Genomic DNA, 21913 nt, shown 5'->3' on the forward strand with positions numbered 1-21913 from the left:
AGGAAACTCAAATTATAATTTCGATAAGAAGCACCCTATAATATTAGATTCAAAACATCATTTTACCAAGTTATTAATGATTAATGAACATATACGGTTGTTCCACGCAGGTCAACAGCTGCTGTTAGCGTCAGTGCGTGATAAGTACTGGCCTATTGGCGGAAGATGTTTAGCACGGCAAGTAGTTAGACAATGTATTGTTTGCGTTCGCCTACGAGCGAATACGATGCAGCCAATAATGGGTCATTTACCTGAAGCGCGTACAAATGCTTATTTTCCTTTTTACTCGTGTGGAGTTGACTTTGCTGGACCTTTCATGATTAGTAACCGGAAAGGTCGTGGTAACCGTATTACTAAATGCTATTTATGTTTATTTGTTTGCCTCAGTACAAAGGCAATACATTTAGAACTGGTGAGTGAACTGAGTACTCAAGCTTTTATTTTATGCCTAAGGCGTTTCATATCACGTAGAGGTAAATGTCATGAGATTTTTTGCGACAACGGCAGGAATTTTGTGGGTGCAAACAATGAACTAGGTAGGTTGCTTAGATCCAGCCGTCAGACTGTTAGTGATTATGCTACTTCTGAGGGAATCAGATTTGTATTTAGCCCCGCATATTCCCCCCACTTCGGTGGTATATTTGAAGCTGGAATTAAATCAGCAAAATTTCATTTAAAACGTGTAGCTGGAAATGCTGCTTTGACGTTTGAGGAGCTAGCAACGCTGTTTACGCAAATTGAAGCTATCCTTAATTCACGTCCGCTGACTCCTCTCTCGTCCAATTGTACTGATCCTTCTCCTCTGACCCCAGGCCACTTCTTAATTGGGAGACCACTTACGTCTATTCCGACGAAGCCCATCACTGCTACTAGACCAAACAGATACGAGCTTATTGAGAAAATAAGGCAGCACTTCTGGGAGCGATGGCGCCGGGAGTACATCTCCGAGTTGCAGCAGCGCTCCAAATGGCGCACTGGGCAACAAGGCCTCGCCTGTGGGGACGTTGTGCTTCTGAAGGAAGAAAACTTACCGCCATTACAATGGCGGATGGGGCGTGTGTGTCGCCTCTACCCAGGGGCCGATGGCGTCAGTAGGGTGGCTGACGTCACCACTTCGAGGGGCACTATGCGAAGGGCCATCAATAAGCTATGTCTTCTGCCCACTTCAGAATCTAAAGATGATCACGAAGCATAGAGAGCCGTCTCTTCGATCTCGTCTATTTTTTGAAAGCCAAAGCTTTCAACGCGCCGGAGGATGTCCACGCATCGAACGCGTGGACAACAGCGGCGGGAGACGCGGCGGACGGGGGGACGCATCAGCTGATCGCGATCGCCGACAGACTCGATCAACAGCGGACGTTTCGACCGCTCAATAAGAATTTATGTTAATCTCCAAAATTATAAAATATTAATTATTATAAAGCGAATTGTATTATTGGAGTTTTATTAACAAAGTGTATTCTGCAGTCTAACCTGAGACGTACTATTGCGGTTTCAATTACAACCGCTTTAATATTAAACAAATCGGTACACAACATTATCTAGTTGCAGATATAGACATAATAGTGAAATTCACTTGTTTTTATAACATTAGGCATAGCCTACTTACTACCAATCATGCATTTAATTCTGTAGTATTTTTGTTCGAACTAATATTTTTTTTTATTGCCTAGATGGGTAAATGAGCTCACAGCTCACCTGGTGTGAAGTGGTTACTGGAGCCCATAGACATCTACGACGCAAATGCGCCACCCACTTTGAGATATAAGTTTTAAGGTCTCAAGTATAGTTACTTAAGAACTAACTAAATAGCGGTAGGCAGCGGCCTGGCTCTGCCCCTAGCATTGCTGAGGTCCATGGGCGACGGTAACCACTCACCATCAGGCTAGCCGTATGCTCGTCTGCCTACAAGGGCAATAAAAAAAAACTAATAAATACAGCATAACGACAATTTCTAAAAAACATCTGTCAGTTTTTACTTAGTTAACGCACATTGCTACTGAATACTTCTTTGTCGATACGTTGAAAAACAATTCTTTATTATTTGACGTTTGAAATTAAGGCCGTCACAGAACCGTCGCGGCTTCGATCACAATGGCAGTAATCGATTACCGTGTGACACTAATGTGAATTCGAACGAGAGGACTCACCTAATTACCCGATTCGTGGTACGCAACTTACTTATCTACATATTTTTTGTAGAGTTTTCTAGATTTTCTACCAATTTACGATTTAAACAGGGATTCTATCAGGGAACTTATAACTAGTCAGGTCATAAGTATTGTCACACAGTAAAAACTTTTCTTTTAGAATGCTGGCCACAAAAAAGTTTATTGAATTCGAATTTCGAATTGTTCATGAAAATAAAAATGTATACTTTTAGAATTTTACTCATTTTTAAATATGGAGTGGACGCTTAAAGAAGACCGTGTTGCAGTTATTGTGTTGCATCGTTGCGGTTACGCGCCAATTCAAATTTTTAACATACTGAAAAATTTGAATATAACCAAAAGATTCGTTTATCGTACCATCAAACGATACAATGAAGACTCTAGTGTAGATGACAGGTCAAGAAGTGGTCGCCCTCGGTCTGTTAGGACTCCAGCAGTGATATAAGCTGTGAAGGCGCGAATTCAAAGAAATCCCAAACGTAAGCAGAAACTGTTGGCCCTTCAGATGGGGTTAAGCAGAACCACGGTGAAAAGGGTGTTAAATGAAGACTTAGGGCTTCGGGCATATCGAAGAAAAACAGGACATCGTTTGAATGCTCGTCTAATGGACCTGAGCCTGAAGAGATGCCGCGCTTTGTTGAAGCGGTACGCGGGAAAAAAATATCGGGAAATTCTTTTTTCGGATGAAAAAATTATTACCGTAGAAGAGAGCTACAACAAACAAAATGATAAGGTGTACGCACACAGTAGTGAAGAAGCGAGCAACCGTATTCCGCGTGTCCAACGAGGTCATTTTCCATCCTTGCTCATGGTATGGTTGGGAGTTTCTTATTGGGGCTTAACAGAGGTACATTTTTGTGAGAAAGGTGTAAAAACGAATGCAGTTGTGTATCAAAATACAGTCCTGACGAACCTTGTGGAACCTGTTTCTCATACTATGTTCAATAACAGGCACTAGGTATTCCAACAAGATTTGGCGCCAGCTCATAGAGCGAAGAGCACACAAGACTGGCTGGCGGCGCGTGAAATCGACTTCATCCGGCACGAAGACTGGCCCTCCTCCAGTCCAGATTTGAATCCGTTAGATTACAAGATATGGCAACACTTGGAGGAAAAGGCGTGCTCAAAGCCTCATCCCGATTTGGAGTCACTCAAGACATCCTTGATTAAGGCAGCCGCCGATATTGACATGGACCTCGTTCGTGCTGCGATAGACGACTGGCCGCGCAGATTGAAGGCCTGTATTCAAAATCATGGAGGTCATTTTGAATAAACTTTAGTGTCATAAGAATCTATGTTTTGTTAAGTTCATTTTGGTATATGAATGGTTACATAATGAATAAACTTGTTTCAATTATTTTACATTAAACATGTGACAGAATTTATGACCTGACTAGGTATTTCGTAAACTTTTATACAAAACACATTGTTGTTGTTCCGAATTTATCAGTATGCTGATTATCTTTCGGTAAGTATAGAGGTTCACCTACAAATCTAATGACGGGTGTTTACATTTCATGCCGATCGTATTTAGATACCAACACAATAGCTAATTCTGTACCAACACTTTGCAAACAATCCCCTTTTACAACCATGCACTTTCAAAGCTACGAGCAATCTATTTTTTATGATTATGGGTGCCGATTTGTAATTAATAAAGTGTTTATCATCACATTCATTTAAAATTTCCTGAAAAAAATAAGGTTAATTTTAAAGTTCATAATGAATTTAAGGTGCTTAGAAAATCTGTTTGTTTACAAAAATCTCAAACCTCTATCTTCGACGGCTTGTGCCGTGAAATGGATTAAAAAAAAAGAATCTGAAACTGATTAAAGATTGCAACGCTCATTTAACGCTCCGATAAACGTAATTACTCGGGACGATACAGGGTTGCCAGGTTAATTTGCTAAATTTCGCATTTCGTTGTCGTAAGATTCTATATTGAACAAAAAAACCGTAATGAATAAAAATAATTTTTGTTCATTACGATTTTATCCTCTATTATTATAGGTATTACGAAGAAAAGACCTTCCACATGCGTTGTTGTTACGCGGTAGATTGACACTTCGAATGTTTTTGTTATATTATGATGGATGTTATATGCAATTTTATTTTAGAAAGGTTTGTAGGGGAATTCAGGTTTTATTCCAATTTATTCTTTTCTACGATAGTTTCCATTACAATTAAAATACCCAATAGGTAAGTCAAAACTCATTTTAAAAGATTCAACCGGTTCATATCGAGATATTTTCTTTAAGTAAAGAAATTAAAATTTATTAATTTGGGGTTAATAGTTTTAACAACCCTACGACCGATCCAAGGAGGCCGGACTTTTCTCATCCGTGTTTCTGGAACTGCCTTTGTACTTTAAAATTTGAGATGATAATTATCTGATCTTTATCTTCTGCTAAGATTGTTGTACATTGTTCTATCAACAATTTAGTGTAAGTCAGGAATGAAATTTTGCGGATATTTTTTTTAATAGATACATTGAAATTATTGTGTCATATTTATGATCGTTGTTTGGAAAATACATATTACTTTCTTTCAATTCTTGAATAACCTTTTTTTTATTGCTTGGATGGGACGAGCTCACAGCCCACCTGGTATTAAGTGGTTACTGGAGCCCATAGACATCTACAACGTAAATGCGCCACCCACCTTGAGATATAAGTTCTAAGGTCTCAGTATAGTTACAACGGCTGCCCCACCCTTCAAACCGAAACGCATTACTGCTTCACGGCAGAAATAGGCAGAGTGGTGGTACCTACCCGCGCGGACTCACAAGAGATCCTACCACCAGTAATTACGCAAATTATAATTTTGCGGGTTTCATTTTTATTACACAATGTTATTCCTTCACCGTGGAAGTCAATCGTGAACATTTGTTGAGTACGTATTTCATTAGAAAAATTGGTACCCGCCTGCGGGATTCGAACACCGGTACATAGCTTCAAAACGAATGCACCGGACGTCTTATCTTTTAGGCTACAACGAGTTCAACCTTCGAACAACCAAATTAAATTATGCGTCGAGTTAAACATTCAAGTATACAACCGAATTTCATAAAAAATAAAAGGGCTTAGTGTTAAGAATATCAGGAAGCAGACCGACGCGAACAATCTAGAGTTTGTAGAGCAAATAAGTGAAGTTAAGGAAATAGAAGCCAGTTGGGAATACAACATAAAATTTCCCAACTATTTATAATACAGATAACGTGACTATAAATTGTTAGTCATTATTCTCCTGCCAGTTCTCTTCTAAAGCATATAAACACATCATTCCTTATACGCTTACGCAGATTATTAACATTTTACGATTGCCATTAAATATCAATACCCGATGTTGACATGGCACAATTTCCATTCTTCTTCTAGTTTCACTTCTATGATATTTCATAAAAATATAATATGTATTTTATTGTGTTTTATTTTTTTGTAGATATTATTTACCTACACCACATACCGTTAATTGAATTGTCAAAAACAAAAAAACAAAAAACGATCTTACAAGCGCGACTGTGACGTCATATTTTTCGCATTTCACTCGGCTCAACTCAACACTATAATACTGTAGATATCATTTACCTACACCACATACGGTACTCGTTAACTGAATTGTCAAAAACAAAAAAACAAAAAACGATCTTACAAGCGAGACTGTGACGTCATATTTTTCGCATTTTATTCGGCACAACTCAACACTATAATACTGTAGATATAATTTACCTACACCACATACGGTACCCGTTAATTGAATTGTCAAAAACAAAAAAACAAAAAACGATCTTACAAGCGAGACTGTGACGTCATATTTTTCGCATTTTATTCGGCACAACTCAACACTATAATACTGTAGATATAATTTACCTACACCACATACGGTACCCGTTAATTGAATTGTCAAAAACAAAAAAACAAAAAACGATCTTACAAGCGAAACTGTGACGTCATATTTTTCGCATTTTATTCGGCACAACTCAACACTATAATACTGTAGATATAATTTACCTACACCACATACGGTACCGTTAATTGAATTGTCAAAAACAAAAAAACAAAAAACGATCTTACAAGCGAGACTGTGACGTCATATTTTTCGCATTTTATTCGGCACAACTCAACACTATAATACTGTAGATATAATTTACCTACACCACATACGGTACCCGTTAATTGAATTGTCAAAAACAAAAAAACAAAAAACGATCTTACAAGCGAGACTGTGACGTCATATTTTTCGCATTTTACTCGGCTCAACTCAACACTATAATACTGTAGATATAATTTGCCTACACCACATAGGTACCGTTAATTGAATTGTCAAAAACAAAAAAACAAAAAACGATCTTACAAGCGAGACTGTGACGTCATATTTTTCGCATTTCACTCGGCTCAACTCTAGACTATAATACGTTATTCAAACAAGAATGTACGCTTCACTCAATTCGAAAGCGTTATTACAATAATGCCGGTACACGAACTGTTGCCTTATCTCGGAACTCAGTGAATAGAGCTGCAATATCAGACGCCAAACAATACCCGTGGAACACCCCTTCTTTGTTTAATGCGCACGAGAAAGCATTCCCTCGTTGCCACAAGTGGAATTCGTTGAATCCTGCTGACAAGATATCCGATATGATTCACCGTCGTGTGTGCTTATTGAGGTGACGAAAACGAACATTGAATTAATATATTTGGTACATAAAGAATCTACATGGAAACACCGCTTGCCGTTAAATTGGTGATCGAATTGTATATGAAATCGAATATTCTAGAGATCATTTCTATAACAGTTCAGAATATCAATGGGAAAGATTTGTTCTTAGTACTTCCGAACTTTCTAGATGGATTTGTCATTTACATCGGGAATGACGTCATAAAAATCCTGTTTTTTTTTTGTCTCGTGGTAGTTTGCCAATTCTCTACTAGTGGCAATGTTGTAACTTCACATAATTATCCCGTAAATTTTTGGCGCGAAACAGTAATCCCAATTTGAAGGACGGAACGGTCCGTCATATAACATACACAATTGAGAGACTTTCCTTCTCTCTAGGTTGGAGGCAGCTTTCACGTTGCTTACCACTTCATACCAGGTTGACCGAGAGCTCATTCACCCATCTATGCCTTAAAACAATCCTTCGATCGGACATCAACAACTTAAATTCCTCTACTCACTTTGAGATATGAGTTCTGAATCTCTCATACGATAAAGGCTACTCCAGTTGTCAAAACGGAAGGTATTACTGTTTCGCTGCTGATATAAACAGGGTGGCATACACAAAGCTGCTGGCTCACAAATTGTCTTACCATCAGTAGATTTTAGATGTAGTATTTGACTATTTAAATGTTACACTTTAAGATAATGTTAGATCCATGTATTGACATGAAATCATTGATCTCCAAAAAAAAGGTAAAATAAAAAAAACAATGTTTGGCATCCTTCTGTGACCGCCAAAACAGTGAATTATCTGACGTCCAATTAAGAAATAATTTCCTTTTTTTTTACTCCGGTACGGAGTTCGAAGTCTCATTTGTTGTGTACGCATGACTGCTTCGCGATCGCAACGAGGAATGCGCCCTACCACTAGCAAAACAATTCCACCTTCTAATTTGAACAAGGTATTTTAATATGCACTATAAAGTCTATTAGTTAAGGTTCAAAGACGCATTTGACCGTTATCAAGTATGAAAAAAAATAGAAAATAGATTTTTAGTACCTAGTATTTTTCATTCTTTTTCTTTTCAGAAACATTCTGAAGAGATGCTTTTATTAATAAATTTACAGCTTCCGTAACATATTCTCCAAGTTGTAGAATACGGTTTACATCTCATAAATAATTTTGATGGAGCGACTTCATTAAGTTACTTCCTCTTGGTTGCAATTGTACTTTCAATTGCTTGCTACTTTCGATATAAAACGTATGAATTTTACGAGTGAATCCAGGGACAATGAAAACTGCAAAGTATTTAATTAAATTAATATAATGATAATAATAAATGCGACATTAAGCCGTAAAAATATCATAGTTTTAATTATTATACATTAGACATTTTGTTTTGTTCAAACTTTTTATCTTTTAATTCATTTAACAAAACCTTTGACCGAAACGGGAGGTTATCTCGTAAAAATATTTTTTATTAAATTTCACACGAGTCGTAACTCGTCTAATCTAAGGTAAGACCTTTATTGCGCCATGAAAGTTTTACTATTGTAAAATCAATAATTTTAGAACACTTCTCTTTTACTGGTGGTAGGACCTCTTGTGAGTCCGCACGGGTAGGTACCACCGCCCCGCCTATTTCTGCCGTGAAGCAGTAATGCGTTTCGGTTTGAAGGGTGGGGCAGCCGTTGTGACTATACTGAGACCTTAGAACTATATCTCAAGGTGTGTGGCGCATTTACGTTGTAGATGTCTATGGGCTCCAGTAACCACTTAACACCAAGTGGGCTGTGAGCTCGTCCACACAACTAAGCAATAAAAAAAAAACCTCCCAGTAAGGTCCTCTAGTGAACATTTTACAATTTAAAAAACCTAACTGCATGAACGGATAGCCTATACAATAAGCTATTTATAAACTAGCAGGGGATGCTCTTACTTCATTAAGCTTATCGTTTATCATAAAGTGTTTGGAATGTGATAGTGCTGTACAACTAAATGCCGACACTTGTTTACTAAACCAAACGATTACAAGGTTCTGTCATTAGCGTTACGTCATCTCGCGTCATAGCTTTAAACAAGACTAATGCCGCCGTCATAAAAGTATTCCAATATTATGAATGAATGAACGTTTCATTCATTTTACATTATATGCTAATAAAAAATTCAAACCGTTTATTTAATCTGATATTTTATGAGTACCCAAAATCCGTGTTTTAAATTATTAAGAAAAGTCTGAAAATGCACAAATTTCAGTAGTAACTCAGATCCCTATATTCGAATAATTAAAGCAATAATGATACTTTAAACAGATTTAGGAATAGCATGCCTGATGAAATTAATTTCATTGACACTGATTTAAATTTTGAGCAATTTTGTCGTTTGCATTCTGAACTCGTATTGTGGAAATTAGTATACTAAATTTCAAACGAACCTGTATTTAATATTCATAATGCTCACAGTACTTTCAAATTCTCTCAAGCGAAAAATACGGGTACATTACTACTATGAATTACTAGTAAGTAGCCGCAGTGTAGTTGTAAAATATAGACAAGACAAGACAATCTCATTACTCTTAACGATCTAATGTTAACATCCATTCGCAACCTATAATGTGGCTGTCGCCATTTTCCTTGGATAATATTTATCATTTACAAGATTCATATAAAAGCACTTCATGTTTTTTTAATACTCTTTTTATTAGCTTCAGACGTATGTATTAAAAATAGTGTAAGAAAAAATGATTTTTTTGTAAAAAAAGCGTGGGGTGCATGGTATCAGTAGGTATAAATATGTTATGAACAGATATGAGTAGAAGAAGGGTTATTTTGATAATATTCTAGCTCCACACGCTTTGTTTACAATAAAATAATTTTTTCTTACACTATTTTTAATTCAAATTTATTACAATTTATTTTCTACTTTTTAATTGGATTTTCTATAAAAGCGTATTTTGTTAGTTTTTTTAAGATATTATTTATTTGTAAATATAATGTAATAACAGCTGGGATCGTCACAATTTACAATAGATTTCAGTTTTGCTACGTCATCGCCTGTGCAGTAACGCAGCAATTTACTTTCGATCACAAACCAATCATGGTCTGATGCGATGCGACGCCGACGCCTGCAAACCGCTTCCACGTTTCCACTAAATAGATATTATCACGAAGAAAAGCGAACAGCATATTTGTTTTTACTATCTTAAACTATGATGAAATATAAATTTTAACTCTTCAAGCGCGTGTATCTTATTTAGTTTTAAACATTTCTTCAGCTGTCGATTAAAATAGCTACTGTTTAAAAAAAAAACACACTCCGATCTCGATTAACAAACTTACGGATCAAAAAAGGTCTTTAATTGAGGCCGTCAGCGCAAAACCGGCCTTACCCACAATTTTTCATATTTGCGTTTTTTTATTGCAATTTATTTAAAATTATAAATTTTGATGGAAAACCGGCTTATCCCCAGTTTTACCCATAGACATCAGATTATAAACATTATTTTTGCTAGTATTATTACTGCTTACGAAGCAGTGTAGTAAATTTAAACCTCATTATCTCCATACTAACTATGATATGCTTAGGCCTCTTTTGCGCTGACGGCCTCAATTGCAAAAAACGAATGCTTTAAATAATATTTAAAATGTAATGTTCGAAATCAAATATCATGTGTTAACTTATACTCATTCAAGGACTCCATTTTCCACCTAGTCCAACATTGGATCTTCGTTAAATGGAAATAAATATTATAAATTTTGTGATCAGATATGCACTCTACATTTACCATTAGACTCTTCATTTGAATGTTCTGGTTTTATTAATTCCATTCCTTCGACTGCACACACAGTATGCATCTGTTTCGTAATAAAACCGACAGAAAACCGGGAGTAGGTAATATTATAAATAAACGAAAGTTAATTCTATATTTAGATCGCCGAAATGTTACGAGCGCACTAAAGTGGTCGATGCATCGGCGGCCGGATTAGACACAGTTTCAGGACTATTTCGGAATCACACAATATCACGACTGAAATAACAGAAATAAACAATTAATGAGAAGTTTTATTATGCTATGCTTTTAACAAAATGCACAGTTGATGCATAACCCTTAAGAGAAAGTGATTTACGATTAATATTCTTTCATTATGATATTCTTTTTAAATAGATAGTTATATTTTATTTATTTATTACATAGACTGCTGGACGAGCTCATGGCCCAACTGGCGTTAAATGGTTGGAGCCTATAGATATCACTACGTGAATGTCTGTGTGCCATCCCCTGAAATATGAGATCTAAGTTACTATTGTTATTATCTAACAGTTGTCCCATCCGTCAAACCTAAATGCTGCTTCAGCAAAACTAGGTAGGGACAGGGTACCTTCCCGTTCCGGCTTGCAAGATGCTTTATCATCAATAGAATGTAAATATATGCAGGCGAAAAGTGAAATAAGATAGGACGTTTAAGTAAAAATAGGTCGTAAAACAAATTTATGTTACGTAATTCTGAACGTGACTGTACGTACCCCAAAAACAGAGAGCTTGGGACGCCTTTTATTTCATTGCATGTTATTTTGCCAATACAGTTTTAAAAGGAAACACCTATTTTCGCTTGCTTTTCCGTACCTATTATCACAAGGAGGAGAATTCAGTAGAAGGAGGCGTATATAAATAAAAAATACATTAAAACAAGTTTGTATGTGTTATCTTGCTATCAATTTGTAGCTCAATAAATTTCATGTGAGTAGAAAGATTAAAAATAAGAGCTATTATAGGCAAAGATGAAAGTTTCGATATCTATTTCTTCTTATAATATTTGTAATAGATTAAATTATTAATTGTATCAATGGTCGAATCGTCGAGTGGAAGAATCACGGGCTTAGTAGCTATTGATGAACTTTTTTGGTGATCAATAAAATAAATTTAGGAATAATTTTCTTTCCAAATACTGCAAGAACAATATTATAATATAAATCAAAAAATGAACTTCTATCTCGAGATGTCAATCATTGTGGACGAATTTTGACTAGTGGTCGAACACCATTTGTTTTTTTTTCTAAATGGCGTAATGAGTAACCGTAACAAATTGAGTTTGTTTAAATAGTCCACTGCGGCACCGAGCTATTTGTCTTCTAACACTAATGAGGCGCTAAGGAGAATTATTCGTGGCGCTTATTCTGCATTTACAGTAATTAAATTCTGCGGCCTTCTAACCGCTACAGAGTTTTCTTACAAATTAACCTGGCATCTAATATGGATAGATGAACATTTTTTACAGTCTTTTAACGCTATTATATTTATGCATTTTATTTTTGACTAGCTGACCCGGCAAACTTCGTAGTGCCTCAATCGATAAATAAAAAGACCTAAACTTTTGTTTAAAATAAAGTTAAAACAAACAAAAGGAATCCGGCCGACGGGGGACATATCAAAGGAAAAACAGAATTGTTATTTTTATTTAATTCCGAGCATTTTCATATTTATCTACCTTTTAAACCTTCTCTGGACTTCCACAAATAATTCAAGACAAAAATTAGCCAAATCGGTCCAGTCGTTCTCGAGTTTTAGCGAGACTAACGAACAGCAATTCATTTTTATGTATATAGATAAGATTATCATGAAGCAATCGGATTGAACAGAGAACGATTGGTAGCAATGCTATAACAAATTTGGTTACATGAAAAGTGCTAGTAAATGTTGATTTATTTTTGTGCTTTCTTTTCTTTATTCATAATCACACAAAAACATAACGGCACAAAGGAATAGGATTTTTTTGTCAAATATGCATTATTAAAAATAGAATAATAAGAAGAATAGAAAAGCACAGAGGTTATTGACAAGTTTAATACATTATTCAAGATAATGGTTTTCCCCATAAATTTCAGTGGTAATGTGAAGTAGATTCGACTAACACATCAGGATTATTGTTTTACAAGCTATTTGAGAAGCCGTATAAAAACGACATTTGATACGTGAAATCCTTACAATTACAACTATGTTTGAGAAAACAGAAATGTAATTACGAAAGAAATCAAAATTGGTAAAACATAAAGTACCGTTTTAAATTTAAACTTAATAAGCAGATAAGCGAATTAGATAAAAATGTATATAGTTTTCGACATTCATAATAAAAATTATTAAAACAATCATATTCTTAATAATACAATATTCTTATACATATTTACTTACTATCACCGTTAGTACAAAAGGAATGTTAATATAATTATGTTACAGCATATATTACCTAATCATACTCATAAAAGTGGATATGTTTTTATTGTATTGTCGTTGGCAAATTTAGACTTTCTACAGATATCTGGGTAGAAGTTCATTACCCGATTGTGGAGAAATATTTTTAAGAGATCTGGGTTGTTTATAGCCCGGTTGCGATGCTGAGCGGTTACTGAATCTCACGGATAACACAAACATGATATCAGAACGAAAGTGTATAAACTTTATTGCAAACCTGTATATAAGAACATTGCAAATAAGTCAACGGGTAGATTTAATTTGTAGAATACAGGGTATTATTACTAAAAGCGATCTCTTCCCGATTACCGTTATCATCTAGAGAAATTCTAAAAAAGATAGGGCTGGTATGTCGCAATGCACTATTATATTATATTACCAATATTCAGAGAGATCTATTAATGCAGACCTAACTTTTAAACATTTCCTTAATTAATGAAGAATAATATTATAGATATAGATAAGAAATGGAAATACTAAATGAATACACTTTACTACTCTGGCAAGAAAGTAACGGGAAAAGATCAATAAAACACAAAATTTTAGTTTTAGGTATTCATCCTAATTTATTTTATCGCCTACAAAGAATGCTCTTTCAGAAACAACACACTTAACCGAACGAATAATTCAATGATCAAAACATTTATTAAACGATTATCCCGGAATTGAGTTCAGTTCTCGCCGCAAATTCTCCTTTATGTATTATACCGAATGAAAACGGGTGCCCATGACATGCTAATTTGGTAATTTAAGGAAAAAGAAGTCTCCTGAAGCCGTATCTGGTGAATAAGTTTGTTGCTCTATGATATTTCTTGAGTTTTTGGTTAAATATTCGTTTACAATGACGGCCTTGTGCGAAGGCGCATTATCCTGATGCAAAATCCAAGTTTTTTGTTTCCACAATTGTGGCTTTTTCCCCCTAGAATTTGCTCTCATAAACGCCGCACAACGCTCAAATAATATTCCGTTATTTACCGTTTGACTTTTCTGCAAGAATTAAAAGTGAGCGTAAGTACAACACCGCGACAGTCAGAGAAAACAGTTAATATGACTGACTTTTTTGGATTTTAATTTTGTCGGTTTCGGTTCGTAAATAAACAAATCGTATACTTAAATAAACTCGTAAATTCATACTCTTAAACTTGTAAAATAAAATAAATAAGCCCACGTCTCGTCACAAGTAACAATGCGTTTCATGAATGTTGAGGCGGAATTGATTTTTCTAGCATGTCCTCAGCGACATGTCATTGAGTTTTTGAAGAAAATTCAGGTCTCTCGGGACTAGCCGTGTGGCAGTATGTTTAATATCCAAGTGATTATTTAAGATGGTACGGATCGACTCACGAGACAAAGAAAGTTTGGCGGCTATCTCTCTCAAACTTGAATGAGGATTTTTAGTCACTGTTTCCTTCACTTTTGCAATGTTAACTTCAGTTGCAGACGTTGATAAGCCACGAACAACAAGACCAGAGCAAAGCTAATCTTCCATCACATCGACCGCTTTTGAACGCTTTGTACCACTCATAATCACGTGTTTTTGATAAAGTTGATTAACCGTAAGCCTCTGTAATACTTTCAGTGACTCGGATGTAATTTCGCTTTCGAAGTTATGTTTGTGACAACGTAAAATTTAATATAAACTGTTTGTTCGACTTCTGTCCATTATGAAATACGCAATACATACTAGATATGGTATCACTAAAAACAGCACTGTATTGAATCTAAATAACAGATGCAATCCAAACTCTGCGCCAAAATGGAAAACAGCGGTACCAATTTAACAACAACAACAAAAAAAACTAGACTTTGAAACCATAACCAAATCGTCAATTTCGATAATTTTTGACTGAATGTATTACTGGTTTTAGGACTTATTGAAAACGCTTGTATGTGACACTGTCTTGACTATTCCCACTATAAGGAATCATTGGTGTTGGTTAGTACAAGCGTGTTATATCACAATTGAATATTGCATCTTACGTCTTAAACTTGGTGACGACAGTTAGTTGTGACGTCTATGAGTTCCGGTACTAATGCAAAGTTGATCATAAGTTCAGTTCAGCTAGTAAGGTCTGCCATCTTTAAGATATTAGTCTTACTTTCAATGGTATAAATTGAAATAGTAAATTAATTAAATAACTTAATAAATCTATTATAATTAGACCTGTTTATTCGGTTCCAATGAAACCTTTCAGATGTGTCTGGTTTCTGTGGTTTACGCAAGTTTCACAGCGGCCTAATTAGATTTAACCTTGGCCGGAAATTATTACATAATATCTACGTGTTCTTGAACATTTTAAATCGTGACTAGTTTTAAAGATATATATCAGTACCATCAAAAATCTTAGAGAAACACATATTTAATAAAAGAAAAGAAAAAAATGTGGACTTGAGGTACAAGATAAAATTTCAAACTACATAATATGAGGCAGTTTAAAAACGGTTTTCAACACCTTTTTATTAGCTCGGGATATATTATAAGATATGTTTATTTGTTTGTATTTAACAGAATTTTGAAACTTCATTTTCACGGAATTCAAAAGTCTGATTAACTTGAAAATATGCCCACGCATCGAGGTCCGATGACGATACGATAAATTTTTAACTTGGCTCTAATATCCCGACCAGTAAAACCAGTAAAACAGGATAAAAATTGTTAAATTAAATGTTGCTTCAACTTATTACCTATTTTTAAGTTTTAAAATTATATACATAAATTATTTGCAAAGTATATTGTGGTGTGGTCTGGTCACGATAGATTAGAAGAGTTGAAATAATACGTCCATTTAGTTTGAAGGTCCGGTTTATTGTGTAAAATTGTATAATTAGTTACAAGACGGTAGTGCTGACAAAGGACTTTAAATAAGGCTGTTTACATACCTGAATGGTTACACAATAGAATATGATTGGACATAATGCTTCTGGTGTCAATATATTTTAGGGATCTTAATCAATAACTAGTAATACATTTAGACCATAGAAAGTTATATCGTTCCAGTACTCTGCTGTCGAGTTTAAGCTTATTAATGAACAATCTATAATTAAACAACTTGGATCTTCATAAATCTAATTAGCAATAGGTTGTTATGTTTTTTACCTAATGCATTTCCAATGTTGGGTTTTCTCGATTTGTAGCTAGTAAACAGTTCTATCTGCTCAGTTGTGTGGTTCACCCTCGAAATCGGACGCGCAGAATTTCTAATTAGGGTCGTGGCAGCTAATTCGCTTAGTTTTGGCACTTCTGTAAATTCCAACCAGCGTTCCAACATTTGATTCCAGTGGTTGCGTGCGTGGAAGTAAACATGGCCACAGCGTGACGTCAGATTAATTTGATCAAAGTGGAATTCGCTCGAAGTTTTCCACGCTACTATTTGTTACGAGTCACCGTCAACAGTTCAGCTAATGCTTCCGTCAGTGTCTAATTTTAATCTTCCGATAGTTTTACAGGGCTACGGTAAATTTGACCGGCCTACCAACGTTGCGAATGTAAACGGGCCGAATATTTTTCTTTGCTATATGTGTATTTTTCTATAAAATGTAGGATAGGCAGACGATTTTATTTATTTAAATTTTGTACTACAATATATATATATATTTCAATATTTTGGTTTGATTATTATGGATTTTGCATTATTTACATACTTCACATATTTACAAACTTAAGCATTACATACATATTTACATACTCTAAAGCAACAGACGGGACAAAAAACAACCGATCAACTGGTCTAAATTTTGACTTTGATAGTACTGTCCACTATACCAAATTTAAAGTCAATAAAATTAATTCTGAAGTCGTGGCCAAAAAGACGTCATTGTACTGATATCGAGCAAAACGACTGGGCATTTTTTGTAATGAAAGTATGTAACATGTATTTGCGAATGACTTCCATGATAAAACAATAAAATCGTGTATTGTAATTTTATAAAGATAGGTACTAACTACTATCACGCCTTTTTCTGTCGCGAAGTAGTTATGCGTTCCGATTTGATTGGTTGGGGCGGATGAGCTACGTAATTAATTTTTCATTTTACACCAGAGCGGGTATCGGTATTCAAGTTATGATGACCACGGACTCCGGTATTAACATTACACTAAGTCGGTATTGTGATTGATCACAGGTCTACGCATTTAAATAAACATTTACAAAAAAAAAAATGAATTTTTTTTTTTAAATACGTAGGTCATGAACAAATACACAAATACTCTTTTTTTGGGATTTGAAATGCGACACGAAAGCGCTAATCATTAGTTATAATAGATCATTAAATTTACGTGCGCATGTTTTGTCGCTTCTAAAAACTACATGCCTGTGAACAGTAAATTAATTCTTAAATTATTATTGACACCTCTGGACGTTCCGCGCTCTAGTTCCGATAGTTTCCATAACTTAATTTACCGCTTGACAATTATGGGTCAGTACAGTTACAAACAGTAGCAATGAAATCCCACGGTATGAGTTCAATGGACGCCAACCTCGTCACGGCTACTTACGTCTCCGTCTATAGCCCTGAATTAGCTTCCTTTCTACTAACACTTCAACTAAACCAAAAGCAATCCATTTAGATCGCATTTCATGACCAACAAACTAGTCAATTAGTAGATTTCAATAGCTCTCCATAAGCTTCATTCAAATTGGGGTAATCCGCTGTGCATTCAAAACCGACTGTAAATTTGATTTGTGGGAATTAAGATTGACTAATTAAATGAAATTAACCCGTACTAATTCCAGTTGGTTAATTCACAAAATTTACAATAAAGTATAATGCTAACAAATTAAGATAATACCTGAAAATCAAATCATGATCACATAATGAAAAATACTTTTACGGTAGTATTATCTCGCGTTTTTATTGCCCGTATATTCATTCGGATGTTTCGAATACTCCACAGTTTTCGTGGTAACTAACGAATAGTCGTCGGTATTTGAATTATATAATTCACAAAATTCACAAAAAAGTATAATGCTAACAAATTAAGATAATACTGGAAAATCAAATCATGAACACATAATTAAAAATACTTTTACGGTATTATTATCTCGCGTTTTTTATTGCCCGTAAACTCTTTCCAACGTTTTGAATACTTCACAGTTTTCGTGGTAACTAACGAATAGTCGTCGGTATTTGAATTACGTCTACGAGTCGCGAAAACCGAAGAAAATACTATCATGTGTATAAATATAAATATAAATGTAGTAAGTTACTGATGAAATTACGTCCGTTGCATTCGTATCTAGCGATGCACCGGTGTTCGAATCTCAGGCGGGTACCAATTTTTCTAATGAAATACGTACTAAACAAATGTTCATGATTGACTTCCACGGTGAAGGAATAACATCGTGTAATAAAAATGAAACCCGCAAAATTATAATTTGCGTAATTATTGGTGGTAAGACCTCTTGTGAGTCCGCAGGGGTAGGTACCACCACCCCGCTTATTTCTTCCGTGAAGCAGTAATGCGTTTCGGTTTGAAGGGTGGGGCAGCCGTTGTAACTATACTGAGACCTTAGAACTCATATCTCAAGGTGGGTGGCGCATTTACGTTGTAGATGTCTATGGGCTCCAGTAACCACTTAACATGAACTTTTATCAATTTGTCAATGTTTTGTATTGATGATCACTTTGTTGGTGCGACTTAATAAATAAATAAATAAATAAATAAACACCAGGTGGGCTGTGAGCTCGTCCACCCATCTAAGCAATAAAAAAAAAACATATATTGGTTTCAAAAAATATTAAGTCTTAGTGGTGTGTATGAATTTTAGGCTTGTTGTATATTTAGTAGTAGAGGAAGTGTGAAAGTAGCCCCGGTAATTAACAAATAAAAAAGCGGACGGTTGGCGTGTGATGCGTAGAGAGAAGATGCATGTGACTAGGAGATGTATGGAAATGCTGGTGCCAAGGTAGAGGGGGAAGAGGTCGATCGAAGAAAACATGGATGGACTGTGTGAATGAAGATGTCAGAGATAGAGGAGTGAGTGTTGAGATGACGGCCGATAGAAGAGAATGGAATAGAAAAATTCGCTGTGCCGACCCACCTAGTGGGATAACGTGGAGAAAAATATGAAGAGTATCGATCACAAATGTGCTTTTTTTTATTGCCTTTGTAGGCAGAGTATACGGCCCACATGATGGTAAGTGGTTACCGTACTTACCGTCGCACATGGTCGTCAGCAATGCCAGTGGCAGAGGCAAGCCGCTGCCTGCCATTAAACAACAATGTGCTGCTACATTATTATAGCAACGGTGCCACAGTAACTAAAGGCTTCGGCCAAATGCACGTTGTACTGTTAATTAGTTTCTGTGGTTTATTAAAACCAGATATGCTGTGACATTTATCGCGTTTACTATACTATATAAAATCCGACTGAAAAATAAATAATAGTTTAAAAAAACTAACAAAATACGCTTTTATAGAAAATCCGACTGAAAAATAGAAAATAAATTTTAATAAATTTGAATTAAAAATAGTGTAACAAAACATGATTTTATTGAAAAAAAACGCGTAGAGCTTTTCAGGATATTATCAAAATAACCCTTCTACTCATATCTGTTCATAAAATATTTATAACTACTGATACCATGCAGTTTTTTTAACTATTATTTATTTTTCATTTTTTAGTAGAAATTAATTTTTTTACTAAGTATATAACTACTATATATAACTATACTAGTAATAAGTATACCAAATTTCGAGTTAATTCAACATTTTGAAGGGGGTCAAAATCATGTTCAAAGATTCCGTTACATACACATACGTCTGAAACTAATAAAAGCGTATTAATAATATGATTTTTTTTCTGTAGGTTACCCGGCCGGAGAACCGTCACTCGGTGCCCGTGGGAAGTGCCACTAGAGACAAACAGTATTCAGGACTTCCACCATCTCCAGCTGTTGCTTGTCAGGCCAGTCAGAGGCTCCTGGAAGAGATTCTTTCGAAGCCTGGTAAGTTAATTGAGGTTCGCTTTTCTGTTATTAGATTTAGTATTATTTTTTTAATTTATAGCGTAGATGGGTGGACGAGCTCACAGCCCATCTGGTGTTAAGTGGCTACTGGAGCCCACAGACATCTACAACGTAAATGCGCCACCCACCTTGAGATATAAGTTCCTAGGGCTCAAGTATAGTTACAACGGCTGCCCTATCTTTCAGACCGAAACGCATTACTGCTTCACGGCAGAAATAGGCAGGGTGGTGGTACCTACCCGTGCGGACTCCCAAGAGGTCCTACCACCAGTGGGTAATTATTAGTATGGATCGACAAATAAATAGATTACAGGCTGTTCTGTGTTTAATAGTTCTGGGAACACATAGGACATGATTATGCACATGGCACCGTCTATTTTGAAACTAAAAGTAAAATGCATTAGATAACAATTTTTTCAACCATGTATTATTTTTTGCATACACAGCACTACATTATTTCTTGGCAGAAGCAGGCGAGTGCTTGAAACCTACTCATTAGCGCCTTCAAAACGCCTTACTACTAATTACAAAGACCTAAAATAAAATAAAAAGACAACTTTACTGATCGTAGCACCCTTTATGAGTCCGCACGGGTAGGTACCACCATCCCGCCTATTTCCGCCGTGAAGCAGTAATGCGTTTCGGTTCGAAGGGTGGGGTAGCCGTTGTAACTATACTGAGACCTGAGAACTTATATCTCGAGGTGGGTGGCGTATTTACGTTGTAGATGTCTATGGGCTCCAGTAACCACTTAACATCAGGTGGGCTGTGAGCTCGTCCATCCATATAAGCAATAAATAAAAAAAACTTAAAATTTTTTAAGATTTAATCACAAGAATTAAATACATAAGTATCAATGTCGATGATGTCCATGAAAAGGCCGTACAAATATCGTATCTAGGCCACATTTAAGGATAAAAAATAAGACAACAGAAATATTAGAGAGTAAATAATAATTAAAATTGTGCTAAGTTATTCATGAGCTCCGTTACAGAATATTAAATTAATATGTAGCTTCACCAAAACGGCTCGTTCAAAGTATATTGACCCGGTTGTAATGACGAGAATTGCGCAAATTTACTTACATACTGGTCTTCATTATGCATATTATTATGACGCAACATACATATAACGCGGTAAGTTCAAATTAGCTTGCAAGACAGTCATTGTACGACACGATAAACATAACAGTTGAGACCAAAAATCGGCTTCATCAACAATTTTATACACTACAAGTTTAAAAAATACTAGCGACCCGCCCTCGCTTCGCTTCGGAAACATTAAAATACACCCAAAACCAAACCAAATAACCAGAAACCAAAAAAATAAAATTAAAAAATTTTTTTAAAAAAGTAGCCTATGTTCATCAGGGACCATGTCGGCTTCTAATGGAAAAATAATTTTTCAAATCGGTCCAGTAGTTTCGGAGCCTATTCGAAACAAACAAACAAACAAATCTTTCCTTTTTATAATATTATATTATATAATATTATAAGTAATAAGTATAGATAATAAATTCAATTTTTATATTAAAAGACAAACTGGATACTACGCAATTGAATTGTGAGTAACAAAGAAAACCTTTATTAGATAACTGTCGGCATTGCTTCTTCTCAGTGAAAGTATAGAAAATGTTGAGAAAGAAGGTGTGAAAGTACTTTTTGAAATTATCAACGAGAGTCTTTATGTTTAAAAATATTCAAGAAATCTTAAAGATCGAAAAAAGCTTTGTTAAGCTTAACTATAAATGGACTACTTAAACTTTCAAAAATTCCTTTTTGAGTTATAAAAACTCAAACTGTTTTACCTATCAACTAAATTAAATATTGCGTAAAAGTGAAATTATGTAATTTTTTTAATTTTTTT

General features: G+C 35.2%; 1 protein-coding gene across 8 annotated transcripts in view; it reads left to right on the top strand.

Moving 5' to 3' along the window:
- LOC101742414 (rap1 GTPase-activating protein 1) overlaps positions 1-21913 on the top strand; it is a 391261-nt gene that overhangs the window by 336389 nt on the left and 32959 nt on the right. For all 8 annotated transcript variants that reach the window (XM_062675431.1, XM_038019546.2, XM_062675449.1 and 5 more), the window contains one exon: positions 19888-20026. In XM_062675431.1, the coding sequence (XP_062531415.1) occupies positions 19888-20026 (139 nt within the window). The remainder of the gene's footprint in view (positions 1-19887; positions 20027-21913) is intronic.

Source organism: Bombyx mori, chromosome 3 (genome assembly GCF_030269925.1).
Source record: "Bombyx mori chromosome 3, ASM3026992v2".
Lineage (NCBI taxonomy): Eukaryota > Metazoa > Arthropoda > Insecta > Lepidoptera > Bombycidae > Bombyx > Bombyx mori.